At 40.7% G+C, this 16,631-nt stretch overlaps 1 protein-coding gene across 1 annotated transcript; it reads right to left on the bottom strand.

Annotated features, from left to right (window-relative positions):
- Positions 1 to 8,003: 8,003 nt before the first annotated feature.
- Positions 8,004 to 9,917, bottom strand: GPR150 (G protein-coupled receptor 150). Its single transcript, XM_036226144.1, has one exon. The coding sequence runs from the start codon at positions 9,829 to 9,831 to the stop codon at positions 8,539 to 8,541; it is 1,293 nt and encodes a 430-aa protein (XP_036082037.1). The 5' UTR covers positions 9,832 to 9,917; the 3' UTR covers positions 8,004 to 8,538.
- Between the last annotated feature and the right edge of the window lie 6,714 nt (positions 9,918 to 16,631).

The raw sequence follows: 16,631 nt of genomic DNA on the forward strand, positions 1-16,631 counted from the left end.
CTGTGTGCCGAAACTGAGTGCCTTCCTTGCTTCCTTTTACTTTCTCCTTGTTTCTTTGTCCAGACTACTTTTTTTCCGGGTCTGCACAAATAATGCACTGTGCAAAAATAAATTTTCCTTTAGTTGGATGATACCAACAAGAGGTAATCTTCATCAGGCCAATATCTCAGCAGACCTGTACTTGCCCTGGTATTGTCCAGCCTGGCTTTACTTTAGTATGTGTCATCTTGGTTGTATAGTCTTTAGAAAAGGCCTGACTCAACACAATTCTCTTGCCTGTTCCCTCAAGATGTAGGCATTACTAGTATCTACAACTATGATAAATATCACTTTTGAACTCACCTAGAAACAGAGTATTTTATCCTGATTTTCCTAGTCTTCTCCCTTAAATCTGTGCAAATTTCTATAACTACTTATATCTGCACTAGTCTTCAAGGAGGTATTTCAATAGGCTAGCCCAAAAGGTGGAGTTACAAAGTCTATATGCGACTGCTTTAGGCCTGTGTGTTTGTGTGCGTGTGTGTGTGTGTGTTTTGGAGATGGAGACAATTCCCAAAGAAAGGGTTATTATAAAAAAGGCAGAGGCTCCTAAAAGATATTTACTTGACACATTTTGTATATTAACATATTGTACAGTAACACATTAAAGCCTCCAAGAGGTACTACTGTAAAGAAATCTGTTTGAGATGATGTTGCGGAGATGGTTTGGAAGAAGAGTTGGAGTCTGGAAATGCTTTTACTAACGTGGATAAGGGAGAGGAGGAATGGCAAGGAATGGCAATGCTAGCAGCCCCCACCCTTGTCTCCATGGCTTATTATTCTCTCTCACATAGCTGGCTTTGTAATTTATTATTAGTTACTATCAGGTTAGTAATTACAAACTACAGCCAATTCCCAGACTCAGCCTGAAGGTCACCACCGTGTTTTCAGCTATTTCTTCTCAGGTGTCTTCTCCCCATCCTCGTCCCTAGAGCAAGAAGTCCCAGAACAGGTCAGTTGTGTGCACCCTCCCTGCAGTGAGTGTGTCCTTGTGTGCAAGTCCACATCTGCTTCTGATGACCTTGTTGCTCCAAGCACCAGGCATCCTGCCAGGACTTCACGCGTTTCTCACAACAGAATAGAGGAATAAATTAGAAGATACCGTTAATAAATATTCAGAAATCAGAATGTGGGATATATGGCCAGGCAACTGGTTCAGTCTTTTCAAAATCATAATTTCTTTTTTAATAAGGTCAGAGAGACTTTTTTGGACAAAAAGAGACTAAAGAGGCATACCCTCAAATGCAGTGTGTAGATTATAATTATATTTTGGTTTAAAAGAAAAAATCTATTCAAGTTATATTGAGGACGAAAGGGAAAATTTGAATATGGACTGGGCATTATGTAATATCAGAGAATTACTGTGAATTTTCTTAAGTATGGTAATGCTTTTGTGATTATGCAAGCATGTCTTAGGGGAGGCATGCTCAAGTTTTCAGAGGTGAAGTATAATGATATGATGTCTGCAACTAGTTTTCAAGTTATTTGAAAACAACAATAAAAAACCCCCGATGACAGCTATGTGTGTGTATGTGTGGGTGGATGGGTGGGTGTGTATTTAACATTAACATTTTGGTAACAACTGTTGATTCTCAGTGGTGAATATGTGGGTGTTCTTTTGTATTATATTCAACTTTTCTGTATATTTTATAATAAAAAGGTTTTAAAAAGAGAGAAACGTATTAATCTAGTATTTCCAAACCTTTAACTGTGAAACTCCTTGTTCTTTTATCATGTGTTAATATGGAAGCATCTGCTGCTTCACAAAGTATACTCTGGGACATACTGGCTTAGGGCAAGCTCTTAGAGGCTACATTTAAAAAATATACAATAATGAAAAATCAGTGAAGAATAAAAAATTCAAAATGTGCTTTAAAAACTTTATTCAGCTAGCTGAGGAAATGTTTGCTGTGTCATTTACAATCGAGCAGTTCTGATGTTTTTAACAGTGGTGTGACTCCATTGGCCAGAGGAATGAAGGTCTCAGCTTGCATAGTGACTCTTGAATGTCCAGTACCCAAATCTTGCTCTTAATATAACCTCATGAATGATGACACAGGCTAAATTTTCAATACTCTGTATCCTTCTGTGCTTAAAGAATAAGATGAAATGATATATCACTTAGAGCATGTTCAGGAAGAGAAATAAGCAAAAGTTTATAGGCATATTGATAATTCCTGTTAGGGATGAAGTTATAAGGAGACCTCATAATTTCTTGTGATGGTTAATTTTGTGTGTCAACTGGACTAGGCCACGGGCTGTCCAGATATTTGGTTAAATATTATTTCTAAGTGTGCATATAAGAGTGTTTATGGGAGAGATTAGATTTAGATTAGGAGATTGAGTAAAGCAGAGTGCCCTCCCCAATATGAGGCCCTGAATAGAACCAAAAGGTAGAGGAAGGGAGGGGTGCTCTCTCTGACTGACTACTGAACTGAAACTGGTTTTCTCCTGCCTTCGTACTGAACGATACAACTGGCTCTTTCTCCAGGGGGTAAAGTTGGGGCCCTAATTCTATCCCCTGAGCTTGATTTTACTCTTGGGCTTCTCTCTTTTCAGGTTGGTATGAAATATTATTGGATTTTATGGTAAACAGTAAAATATTCCAGTTTGACATGTGGTTGGAGACTAGAAACTAGATCTTCTGCTATCTGGGCGTTTTGACTCCCGTTTTTAAAGTATCAACACCATTTTACTAATCTTCTCATAGTTAAGTTATCTATTTCTATAAAACAAACCACCCAAAACTTAATGACTATGATTTATTATTTCTCACAAATCTGTGGGTTAGCTCAGCAGTTCTTCTGCTGGCGATCCCTGAACTCACTCATATGTGTGCATTTAGCCAGAGGGTCTGCTGGGAATGAGTTGCAGTAGTTGGGTAGCCTTTCTCTCCACATGATCTTTTATTCTGGGCTTCTTTGTGGCATAGTAGCCTCAGGGCATCTTTTCTGAGAAGGCAAGCCCCGACACATAAATGCTTACCAAGACCTTGCCTATGAATGATTTGCTAATGTCTCTTGCTAAAGTAGGTGGCATGGCCAAGCCCAGACTCTTTGTGAGAAAAGATTACACAAGGGATGGGTATTTAGAAGAATGATTCACTAGGGGACATTTTATGATAATCTATCCTGATTCATTTTATGGTTGTCACTTTTTGATTTGGCCATAGAAAATCCAATAATAGTTAGTCCTAAGTTCCTACCCAAAAGGTAAATTTTAAATGACTATATGTCGTGATGAGTGATATATATCTATGGATATAATAAAGTTCATATAGTACTTTTCATATGATGGATCTTTAATAAATATCAAATGATTAATGAATTAATAAATCAATAAAGTTATCAATGCCAAGAATTTGCAATTAATGTCATTAATAATTATATGTTTAGATTTCTCAACAAAGTACTTACCATAAGAATGATAGCTCTTCTTAGAATACAAATTTTTAAAATATAAGAATTACATCTTTTATTTTCTGCCATTTGCCCCACTATGCCCCATTCAGTGTCCAGTACAGTCCCTCAATACATACTGGCTGTTGGACTGAATAAAAGTACACTTGAAATGTTCCTATTTCTTTGATAAAGAACATGCAGTAAGCTAAAATGAGACTCTCTTTTTCTTGCCAAATTTTTTCAATTACAGGCTGCTCTGCTACAAATAACAAAATCCAGCTTAATTGTACTAAGCAATAAGAAAATGTATTCGCTTGTTCAACAGGACATCCGATAGGCATGCCTCTTTGGTGTTTGACCTGACAGCTCAGTGAGGTCATTAAGGACCTAGTTCTTCTCATTTCTCTGCCATATCCACAGAGTTGGCTTTATTTTATGGATGGCGCCCCTCATGGTCAGAGGTAGGCTGCCAGCAGCCAGCAGCACTACATGCTCCTTCATTTACCTTCAGTAGGAGAGAGATGGAAAAAGCATGCTGGCTCCTATGACTCTCAGAATTGTTAAGGGCTTCCTTCCAACAGCCACCCCGCTCACATCTCACTGGATTTAATTGAATAACATGACCGTACTTGAGCAAAACATGGTGGTAAAGGAGACAGAATTACTTTGATGTTTTAGAGTGGGAGAGGAGTCAGCTTCCCTCAAAGCACTTGACAATTCATAAGAGGCATAGATAACTGATAAGAATCTGAGAACTGTTAGAAAAGGGGACATAGGTGCTAGGAAGGCAATTAACAATGTTATGAGCACTATACCTTCTGTAAGGCCCAACTTTCCTATTACTAAGTACCAGCATTTTTGCATTAATCTCGCATATTCCCCAAGGTCTCTTGCTTCCATTCATGTAATCCTATCCAACTGGATTGTATCCCTCACAGCCCAATGTTAGGAAATAACTCATGTATTGAGTACTAGGGTGAATCTGAAGAGATAGACTGACAGGACTTTCTTGCCCCTACCGATCAAGTATTTTGCATACATTAATCCTATGAAGTAGATAGCATAAAATTCATTTTGTTGACTCAAAAAGATTTAGCACACAGCCTAAAGTCACACAGCAACTGAATCGTAGGGATGAAATTCAAGTCTAAGTCTTTAGCTCGAAAGACTCATCTCTTTTCACTATATTACATTACCTCCCAACTTGGCAAAACATGTTTAATTAGACTATTCATTTTTATAATGTTTTCCTCTCTGATCAAGTCAGAACATTTTAGGAATGGAAGGGAAACTTCAAATTTTCTACTGTCTTTCATGCTTCCTAGGAAATGGCTTGGAAGAAAAACTTTTAATCTATCTCTTCTTTCACAAATGAGCTAAACTATTCTACATTTAGTAAATGATGTATTGCTATTCACTAGTTGTGGTTTAGTTACACTCCTGCTATTTTCTACATACTTTCTGCTTCAGATTATATGATAGGTCATGTTAACTTATTCTAGGTGTTTGTTGCTGTGTGGCTAGTTCCTTTTTGAATATACAGAATTCCTTCTATTTAGTCTTTAAAATTCTAATGAAAATCAGGAATACTACATTGCTCACTTCTAATATTTACATTGTCGTCTGTATGAACAGTAATGTCCACCCCGCCACCCTGCCACTGCCAGAGTCCTACAGTCCAGGTCTGTGTGCAATAGTGTGGTCAAAATCTAACTCCAAAGGGAATGTCCAATGGGTGTGTAGATGTTATTAGATTCCTCAAAACTTCCAAGTATATGGTCTGGTTTTTCCTCTAGTCATATCTTATTTGGGTGATACCTAGCAAAGAGGTCAAGTTCAGGGTCAACTGCTCATTCATCTTTGCTGTGAAATTTGAATGGTGCTAGCAAGAGTTTAAATTTGGAATAATCTTTGGGGGCCTTTTTTATTGGAACAGAACTGAATCTCTGAGTTTTCTATAGCAATGTAGATTCCTGGGACCAATACCAACTATTCTGAAGGGAGGTTTCAGGTTTTTTAACTTACAAATACGGCCACAATAGGAAACAAGTCATTGAGAGCTACCTTTAAGTTTCAGATTGGTTAAAATTAGAGAAAGTTCTTTTGTTATAGAAAATGTAGTTTAATCGCATTTCAAATTAACTGCTTAAATTTGCATTTTGTATTTTTGACCCAGATGGAGATTTCTCATCATTTTTAGCTGGGAATCAGCTGAAAACCTCTAATGGTAAAAATTAAAAATTATTCTCTTTATTAATTTTGCTCTTGTATAATAGTTTAGTCTTGCCCTCCCAACAAACATTTCCTCTTTTTTCTTTCCTAAAAGAAAACCTGAAAGTCTGATTTTTTTCACCGCTTCCCTATGCAGCTCATATCAGCTCTAGGTTCAAGGCAATCATGGTGTCTCCATTTCCATTGTGATGATAGGTCTAGGTATGAACATGCGGTATAGTTCTGGCTGAGCCATGTGGGAAAATTCATTTGAGACATCTAAGAAATGTTTCTTCATTCTTATAAGGGGAGAGAGAGAGAGAGAGAGAGAGAGAGAGAGAGAGAGAGAGAGAGAGAGAGAGAGAAAGAGAAAGAGAGAGAAAGTCTTCTGAACATTGTTATGTTTGGATGTGAGACCTAGAACTGCAACAGCCATTCTGTGATCTCAAGAAGAACTGAGCTTAATGTTATGTGCACCAGCTCAGGAAAGAAAGATGAAAAGGATCTAGTTCCTTGATTATGAAGTCGTGAAGCTCCTCAATTCATCAGATGTAGAACAGTCCTACCACTGGGCTTCTTGTTATGTGAGATAATAAATTTAAGCCAGCTAAATCAGTTTTTCTATTAGGGTACTCTTCTGCAGATAACAGAAAATCAAGCTCATCTGGCTTAAATTTATTATCTCAGTTGAGAGCATTGTAAGTGATACAATACTACGTCATATTTTGAGGTCTCTCGGGGCTTCTGCCTTGATCTCTGTATCTAGGCATCAACCCACCCCAATTAGTTGATTCTCCATGCCATCATTGGACTGATCATTGGAATGAATTTTTCCAAAATTCAAATCTGATCATATTACAACTCTGACTATATCTGGCAAAGGCTACTTTTTGCTTTCTTGGCATGGCATGTAGACCTTTCTTCACTGGTCCAGGCTGTATCTCTATGGCCACATACCTCATCAGGTCAGACCTCACAGGTACCCTAATAATAGACATTTAAACTATTTTCATTCCTTGGCCTTAGCAGGTTCTCTTTCTTCTATGCTTTACAAGTGTTACTCCCATTTCCTAGAGCATGCTTCCCTATCTGATGATGCCAACTCAACCATCAAGACTCAGCCTCTTCTCGTGAACCTTTCCTAATTCTCTCCCACCCTCCCTCAGTCCCCCAAGGTTTTCAGATGTTCTTCCTCGGTGCCTCAGCACCCTGACTAGAACCCCTATTAAAGAATATATGACACTGTGCTATAATTGTCACATTGTCTTTGAAGGAAAGATGTGTCTTCCCCATCTTAACATCTCCAATGCCTAGCACATTGCTAGGCACAAAATAAGCCAGTAATAAATGTTTATTAACCAATAAAAATAATGCTACAACCCAGACTTGGGTTCATGAAGACAGCTGTGTTCTTTTCTCTTTGGCTGACTTATTCTTGGTATGTTGCGCACCATAGCATCCTCAGCAGGAAAAGGAGGAATAAAGAGAGGAAGGAAAACCTATAACTTTGTAACATCTTTTGACAGAATTTTGAAGGAAGGTGAACTAAGCCTAATGAAGATTTCCTTTTGTAAATCTTTTCTCCATTTTGTCTGTGCCTGACTCATGTGATGAATTATTCAACAAACATGGGTCAAGTATTGTTTAAAAACTTGGAATATATCAGTGAACAAAGAAAGCTCTCAGAGAGCACTGGCTTTACAAGTGAACTCTACCAGTCATTTCCCCTTTCTGCGTCTTAGTCCTGCATTTGTGCAGGAACAGGAAACACTATAACAGTGAGCTTGCAGATTCTCAGCTGAAAGACACTGATAAACATATGGATATATTATTTGTAAGTGCTGCCACTTATCTTAGAACCAAGGATAATTAATAGAAGGAGGTTACCAATTAAATCTTCTCCTTGACCTTATTCTCAGCAATGGGCACCAGCAGACATCGCCTTCATTTTTTTAAAAGGGAAAAAGGGAGTTTTCTATGTACATGCAGCATTCCGAGGTTGTAGCTTCTTTCCTAGGTGCAAATCTCTATGAGGCTCCTCCATCTGTGACAATGAGCCTCGCCAATATGCAGCACCTTGGTACTTCTCTTTTCTAGTTTTCTGGGGACTTTGTGCTGAGAGGCTCCACCTGTGTACAGCATTTCAGCTGTAGAGGCTGATCTGGGCACTGGGACAATTTCCTACAGAAACTGGGCATATTCGAAAGGGACTAAGAGAAGCCTTTTTGCCTCTCTCCTACAACCTCAGCTTCTATTGAAATGGAAGCTAGACTGAAAATAAAGGCCACACTGATTTTCTTCAGAGAAAACACATTACCATGTAATAAACAGTCCTAATGGCGTCATGGGAAATATTTTATTTTACAAATACTCTGTGGCTGTATAGTGACAGCGCGATTACATTCCTGGCAGTATCACTGGTACAATTTCCAGGCCCATCAGGGAGGACTACGTGGGGATTTTCTTTCTGGAGAGAAAGGAAATTCTCCGGTCTGAAAGTACACTGGATTTTAAAACGATTCAATATAAGTACAAACAGATGACAACAAAGCAAATAATGAAAGCTTGGCAATTTAGCTAAAACGAATTATCCAGAATACTATGGGAGCATGAAAAAGAACTGTAAAAATAATTCTGTGACTTTGACTCTCTTTACAATTTCCCAATGGCTCATTTTGTTTCCAAGTGGGGAAATGTGAGAGGAACTGGGAGAAAAGAAACTGCAAGAATGTAAACATTAGAAAGAAATATAATAGAGTGGAGAAAGGTGCCAGCTTCAGAATCACTCTCTCAGAGACCTTCCTGTCCGTTGTGATCCAGACAGACCTTGGCTGGTCCCTGGAGGCTCTTCAGCGGGACGAATGACCTGTCTCTGTCCTTGGAGCACCTAGAAGGCGCTTTCGCAGGAGCAGGGCAGCGACCGAGGGCGCGGCGGGGGTGGGCGTAGGTAGCCCTCCTCTGGCTGCTCGCGCCGAGCGTGGTGATAATGGGGTTGAGGCCAGCGGTGGCGGTGGAGCGCCCGGTGACCCTGAGCTGCCTCGTCCTCCGCAGCTCCCTCCCGCGCGCAGCAGAGAGCGCCCAGGAGCTTCCGCAGCCGCCCCCGGAGCTGGCAGCCGCCGGCCTGGAAGAAGAGGTAGACGAAGGGATTGAGAGCACTGTTGGTCACTCCCAGGAGGCGCAGCGCCACCGCCAGGTCCTCAGCCTCCCAGTCTCCTACCGGCCCGGACGACCACGCGGCTGCCAGCCGGGAAGCAAAGTAGGGCAGCTGGAAGCCCACGAACAGTAGCGCCAGCGCCAGACTCATCTTCAGGCTCTGTACTTTAGCGCGGGGCAGCGCGCTGGGCGCAGGGCCTCGGCAGGGACTCGCTGACCTGGGCGCCGCAGCCGATGGGGCATGGGACGGACGCTGCCACCAGGTGCAGAGCAGGCGGCTGCAAGCGACGCCCAGGACTGTGACTGGTGCCGCGAATCCCGCGGCGGCCTCAAAGAGCGCATAGACCTGCAGGTGCCAGCGCGGCAGGGGCGCGAAGATGCCCCGGCAGCGACGCTCTCCTGGCCAGGCGGGGGCAGCTGGGGGGGCGGTGTGTGGCGTCGAGGGGGAACTCCCGCGCACCACGAAGGCGGGGGGTAATGCCAGCAGCAGCGCCAGCAGCCAGCCCAGGGTGGCGAGTGCGCGCGCGGGCAGCGGTGGGCCCTGCGGACAGCGCACTGCACGCTGGCGCTCTAGGGCAATGAGCACCACGAGGTGGGCGGAGGCACCCCGGCCGGATACCTGCAGGAGCCGCACAAAGCGGCATGCCTGATCGCCCGCGGCCCGACGCGGCTCGACTATTAGTCTCCAGACCAGCTGTGACAGTACAGTGCCGCCGCTTGCGTACAGGTCGGCCAGGGCCAGTTGCACCAGCAGGAAGTCCATCTTGCGACGCTTGGGACCCACCCAGGGTCCTCCGCCGCCGCACAGGCGGCACAGCACCGTGACGTTACCGGCCACGGCCACCACCAGGATGACTCCCAGAAAGACCAGGCGGCCGGGCGCCCGGGACGGCAGTGGCGGCGGCAGCGGTGGCCCCGGGGCTGGGGCTCCCTGTCCGGAAGTCAGGTTGAGACCCCACCCCAGCGAGATGGGTATGGAGAAGTTTGGCGCGGGCGACAGAGTTGAGAGGCTGAATGGATTCTCCATCCTTAGCCTGGAGGAAGAGGAGGTACCGAAGAGGGCAAGCTGGGTGCTGGAAACCAAGGTGGAGGCCAGGCTGCGCAGGGCGAGATGCCAGGTCAATGAGTTCCCAAAGTTAGTTGAAAACGCACATGCACAGACATGGATTCAGGTGGATTTGCGCTTAGTTGTGTGTGTATGTGTGTGTGTGTTTTTAATAGGCTGTCCTCGTCATTTGTCACTCAAATGTGGGTTGTGCACTCAAGGAACACACATGATTCCTATTCTCCACCTTCTCCGAGTCTCCCCTCCCAAACCTGTCTCCCCTTCTAATCTCCGTGCGCACCCCACACTGCCCTGGCAGACGCCGGGGACTGCTGGGCTCTGAAACCTCTCCTGTTCTCTATTTACCTTAGGTCACATCTGATAACAAGATTATTTTGCTTAACCATTGTAAAGGCTCATGTTCAACCAGGACTGACACACAAAAGATGAAGCTCCTGAGAGAGATTGTACACTTCTAAATGGTTTCATGATTGTGAGTAGGCAATAAAAGATACTAGGTTTGATTAAAAAAAAAAAAAGTTTGAAATGCCATGGATCTGCACTAGCAGGAAAAAAACAGGAACACAAGAATACTCAAAATACAGCATTTTGAGTAAAGAGGAGTCCAGTAGATGAATCTTTGATAAAGACATGTCTTCTTTTGGCTAATGATGAGAGCATTCACTTGGACTAAAGACAGTGATGTTGCTTGGCAGTTAATAGTAGCAGTAGTTTGAGGATAGTTTCAAATACTCCTCATCATTAGAAGCAGCAGATCACAGCTGCCGTCTCCATAATGTAAAATTCATTTCATTAGTCTAAAGAGGGCATTAATAGGTTTTATGCAAAGGGATAGTACATTTATTCCTTTTCCCCTAATATTTTCATCTAGTGATGATGTGTCACCATGGCTTCTCATTCTCTTGATTATGTTTTCCAGCAGATGGGAGGTTGCTAGGAAGGACTACGCCTCCAATAAGCCTAGAGAAAAGGTGACTAAGAAATGATAAGGCGGCCAATTTTTAAAAAAGGAATCCAAGTCACAGGAAATGGTTTAGATTAAATACTGCCTCTTTTATTTTAGCCCGGCCTCCTCATGAACACATTTTTTTGTTTTCCTGTTAGAAGCATCAATTTGTCTTTTATGCACCTTCTACATTAGTCGCTCTGAATTCCTGCACTTCCTGGTCAGGGCATCTATTGGGGTTCGCATTCCCAGGCTGAGAAAACATCGGTGCTTTAAGCTGCATGGGATAGTAGGGTTTGGTGGGTGCAGATGAGAGTTCTGCCAGTTGCTTGAGGAATCTCAATTCTCCAGCCGTTGGCCTTCGTCCAGAGATCTTTGTCACTTTCATCATTATTTCTCTAGTGCCTAGCACTGGGCCTGACACATGGTAGGTGTCAGTAAATATGTTTTGAGTTAGTGAATTAATGGATATGTGATGCATTTCAGATAATTTTAAGCAAATGTTCCTTCCTTGACTATAAATCATCACCTAAGAATAAAACATGCTTCATACCCACGCCAGTACCATTCAGAGGAGCCCAAGGAAGCTCTGGGGAGATGTTGGAATAGCCATTCTTGGTGAAATATTTAAGAAAGAGGTAGAGTGATAGTCTTGGGAAGTCAAACTCCTGATTTAATTTTCACAAGCTCCTTGCAGAGGGTTTTGCCTAGGGCCTTTTTCTGTGTAACATACATTCTCCCAGTTTATGGCCCACTTGTTCCAGGGAGCTTTCTCTGAGCAATACCCATAATTCAGTGCTTCTTCTAGCCAATATGAGTTTAAGACAATTCTGTAATTTGTCTCAAATTTATTGAAATGCTCTCATTTAACAAAATAAGACTCTACTAGCCAAATTATATTTCATAGAACCTAACTTTACTAAGACCTGATAAAACATGAATTAAAAAAGTAATTCTTACCAAAATAATACATGTATGTAGTTTTGGAAGTCAAATAGACTGGAGGGATGATAACATGCATCCTGACTCTTCTCTTCTAGAGGGAACCAGTTTATAATAACTTCTTACTATATAAGGTTAAAGATTTATCTCTCACACCTCTGTTCACACTGTTTCTCCTTTCCCATACTGTTATTACAGTAAATTGTAATTTTGGATTAGATCTATATTCAGCATTTACATTATTATGAAATGAAAACATTCTCAGCTGAATGTTATAGTATATTAAGAATACCATTATTTTCTTTTTCTTGAAGTTAATTGCCTTTCTTAATTGTCATTGTTACCACAGCTAATTCTCTGTATACCTTTATACTCAGTACAATTTCCACAAAGTCAGTTTCTTAACAAAATATAGAAATTGCAATTTTTTTTTCTTGGAAATCTTATCAGATACCTTACTTTTCTTCCTGTTTAAGCTGGTTTCTCTCCATTTCCCTCCTGTTTGGGTTGCTGCATAGCTATTGTCCTGGAACATCCATTTGTTGTCATTTTTGAAACCCTCGCTTTCTCTTGGATTGGAGTTCCTGTTTTTAGATCTCTGGTCGTTTTCTCTTGGTTTCTTCTCTTTTGGTAGTATACGTCATCCAATAAATCATCCAATGATTATATGAAGACTACATAGCAGTGAGAGCCCTCATTTTGCCTGTTACTTGAGTTATATGAATTCGATCTGGATAGATTGCCCTCTAGGCCAGCTCTCATCCAGGCATCTCCCTTTACTATCATCCTAGAGATTTTTTTTTTTTCTTGGTTTATTTTTCTGCTTCTGTAGAAAGCATACTGCAGTGGGCTTCTTGAGAAAGGGAAAATTTGAGGACCATGCATGCCTGAAAATTTCTTATTTTATTCTTATACTTAACTGATGATTTACTGTGTTTAGACTTCTATATTAGAAACATTTTCCTTCTGGAATTTGATGGCATTGCTCCATTGCCTTCTGGCTTCTAAGTGTTTTTGTATTAAGAGGCCTAAAGCCATTCTGATTCCTGATTTGTTTGGATGTGATCATTCTTTTATTGTTGTTCCAGAAGCTTACTGATTCTTCTTCTTTTTGTCTCCAATAAATTTCACAAAGATGTATTTTGCTGTGGGTTTATTTTCATTCACTCTGCTGGGCATAATCAAGGATCATGAGTCGTAATTCATTGTAATATTTCTCTACTGGCCTTTAAGCTAGGGCAGTTTCTTAGCCTCTCTTTTTCCTTTCATGACACTGATGGGCCTGAAAGGTCCATGGCATATGTTTTGCAGAATGTCTCTAAAGTTGTATTTGTTTCCATGTAATTAAATTTGGATTAGACTTTTGGGGCAAAAGCACTACATAAATGATACTTTGTGCTCAGTGTATCATTTCAGAGCACACTATGCTAGTTTGTCTCAATAGTGGTCATGTTTTAAGCTTGATATATATGTTTCAAAATTAAATATTTCTTTTATTACATCAATGGTATGTATTAATTGCAGAAAAATTAGAAAATACAAATTAGCAACAAGCACCACTTAATATACTATCCAGAGATAACCTTTATTAGTACTTAGTTATATATCCTTCATACTGTAATGACTACATCTATATATTTACAAAAATATGTCATACTGTATACAGTATTTTGTATCCTTTTTTCCATTTAAGATTATATTTGGACAGTTTTCCATGCCAATTGGTAAAAATGTGATATAATTATCTGTTTAATGTGAAATGAGTTACAATGATTCACCTAACCCCCTATTTTTGGGACAAAAGTTTTCCAATTTTCACTTTATAAATAATTTTGTGAAGAACATTTCTTCACATATATTCTTCCATATACATTGAGTTATTCCCTTAAGAGAAAATCTAGAATTGGAATTGCTAGGGCGGAGCACTTGCATTTTTAAAACATTTTAATATATGGTGCTGAGTTGCCTTGATAAGGGGCACAAACAATACATGTGGGTTTTCCCTTAGCCCCAACAAAATGAGCCTCATCATTGGTTTTCTACTGTCGTTTTTTTTAATAACTTAATTTTTTTCAATTACAGTTGATGTGCAATATTATGTTTCATGTGTATAACATGATTAAACATTTATATAACCTGTGAGGTGTCACTCCAATAAATCTAGTACCCCTGTGACACCATACATAGTTATTATGATATTATTGACTATATTCCCTAATCTGTACTGTACATCACTGTGAATGTTTTGATAACTTGCGATTTGCACATCTTAAACCCTTTTTTGCCCATTCCTCCAACGCCACTTCCATTTGGGAACCATCAAAATGTCCTCTGTATCTATAAATTTGTTTTTGTTTTATTTGTATATTTTGTTTTTAGATTCCACATGAATAGAACCATATATTTGTCTTTCTCTGACAGTTTCCCTTAGCATAATACCCTCTAGGTCCATCCATGTTGTTACAGATGGCAAGATTTCCTTCTTTCTTATTGCTGAGTAATATTCCATTATATATATGTACCATCTCTTCTTTATCTATTCATCTCTCTATGAACACTTAGGTTGCTTCTATATCTTGGCTATTGTAAATAATACTGCAATGATCATATGGATTCACATGTCCCTTTGAAGTAAGGTTTTGGGTTTCTTTGGATAAATACCCAGAGGTGGGATTATTGGGTCCTTCTTTGTCTTTTGTTATAGACTTTGTTTAAAAATCTGTTTTGTCTGGTTAAGTATTGCTACCCCAGCTATTTGTTTCGTTTTGTTTTCATTTTCATGAAATATCTTTTTTCATCCTTTATTTTTAGTCTTTGTGTGTCTTTTGGTCAGAAGTGGGTCTCTTATAGGCAGCATATTTAGGAATCTTGTTTTCCTATCCATTCAGCCATCCTATGTCTTTTGATTGGAACATTTAATCTATTTACATTGAAAGTAATTATTGATAGGTATGTAGTTATTGCCATTTTATCAGTCATTTTTTTTAAATCTTTTTTTTTTGTTCTTAAAGAAGCCCCTTTAATATTTTTTGTAACACTGGGTCTTTGTTGATGAACTCCTTTAAGTTTTTTTCATCTGGGAAGCTCTTTATCTGTCCTTTGATTCTAAATGTAATCTTGGTTGTAGGTCCTTGCTTTTCATCATTGTGAATATTTTGTGCCAGTCCCTTTTGGCCTGCAAAGTTTCTGAAAATTCAGCTGACAGCCTTACGGGACTTCCCTTGTAGGTAATTAACTACTTTTCTTTTGCTGCTTTTAAGATTCTCTCTTTGTCTTTAACAAACCTTGGCATTTTAATTATGATGTGTCTTGATGCGGGCCTCTTCAGGTTTATCTTGTTTGGGACTACACTTAGAACAGCAGCTCGAAAAGGACCAGGGACATGTGGGGAAAAACTAAATATCTGGAAGGGCAGCTTTCTCCCAAACAGAAGTGCTGTCAGAGGCCATTGTGCCTTTGCTGAGCCCTCCCTTCACCCAACCATCCTGCAGTAGCCATATCTGAGTCTCCATCAACCTGGCTAACACTGTTCACTTTGCCCTGGTGATTCCCTGAAACCTACCCCACACCAACTTTTGGGCCTACCAAAAGCTGATTCCGGTGGCTTTTACATACAAATGGCCTATCTCAGCTCATGCTGTGGACTTTTCTCAAAGGTCCACAAATCTCAAAAGTAGCATCTGGCCTCAGCTTGCCCTGTACCTCTTGCTAAGCCCCAAGCCCTGCACTAGTAGCACTCATCTGCAGATCACTTTGTAGCTAATATCAGGTGGCCGTAGGCAGGGCACAAGCAGTGGCAGAGTCCCTCCCAAGAGGCCCTAGAACCAAGATGCCTGATGGCAAGCTTCACATCACACCAGAGCACCACCCAACCTTACCTCCACAAATAATACACCCAAAAGGCAGACTCACCAGAGCCTTGCTAAATTGAATCCTGCTGCTTGGGGTCAACCTCTGCACAATAGCTCCTACACTGCAGTCACGGCCAGTCCTCACAACCAATCAGCCTGAGGGTCCATCCCTCCCATTGACGTGCCAACAGCGATAAAGACTCAACTACATCAGGAGGGCACACAACCCACACAAGGGACATACCTGGAGCATCTGGCTCAGATGACTACAGAGACTACACCACTGGGCCCCACTGGACACTTACTACATAAGGCCACTCTGTCAAGACTGGGAGATATAGCCGCTCTACCTCATACACGGAAACAAACAGGGTGGCAGCCATAATGAGGAGGCAAAGAAACATGCCCCAGATGAAAGAACTCAGTGAGAACTTTAACAAAACGATAGGAAACATAAAAAAGAACCAGTCAGAAATGAAGAATACAATAACTGAAATGAAGACTACATTAGAGGGAATCAAGATTAGACAAAGCAGTTATTTTTCATTTCTAGTCAATCAGTTTTATTCTTTTTTAAATAGTTTCTGTCTTTCTGCTGAAATTCCCTATCTGCTCATGCACATTGTCCAAATTTTCCACTAGGTTCTTCTGTAAATTTATCATAGTATTTTCAAGTCACTTTCTGATAGTTTCAACTTCTGGACCATCTCTGTCTTGTCCTGTTTTCTGCTTTAGTTCTTGAAAATGGGTTTTTTCTTGCCTTTTTGCCTTGTAAATTTGACCGAAAGCCAGACATTACATGTAAAAAAATAATGGTAACTGATGTAAATGGTAAATGTAAATACTTCTGAAAATGGATATGCCTTTTCGTCTGTCAGGCCATAACACGGGAGGTTGACTAAATCTAATCAGTATTGATCGAGCTAAGCTTGGGTTTTGTTGTTGCTGTAGTTATTATTATACTACAGACTTCAAACTCCTCCATACTTTTATCTTGCTTTAGTGAGATGCCGAGAATGCTG

This window comes from Rousettus aegyptiacus, unplaced genomic scaffold (genome assembly GCF_014176215.1).
Source record: "Rousettus aegyptiacus isolate mRouAeg1 unplaced genomic scaffold, mRouAeg1.p scaffold_m13_p_8, whole genome shotgun sequence".
Lineage (NCBI taxonomy): Eukaryota > Metazoa > Chordata > Mammalia > Chiroptera > Pteropodidae > Rousettus > Rousettus aegyptiacus.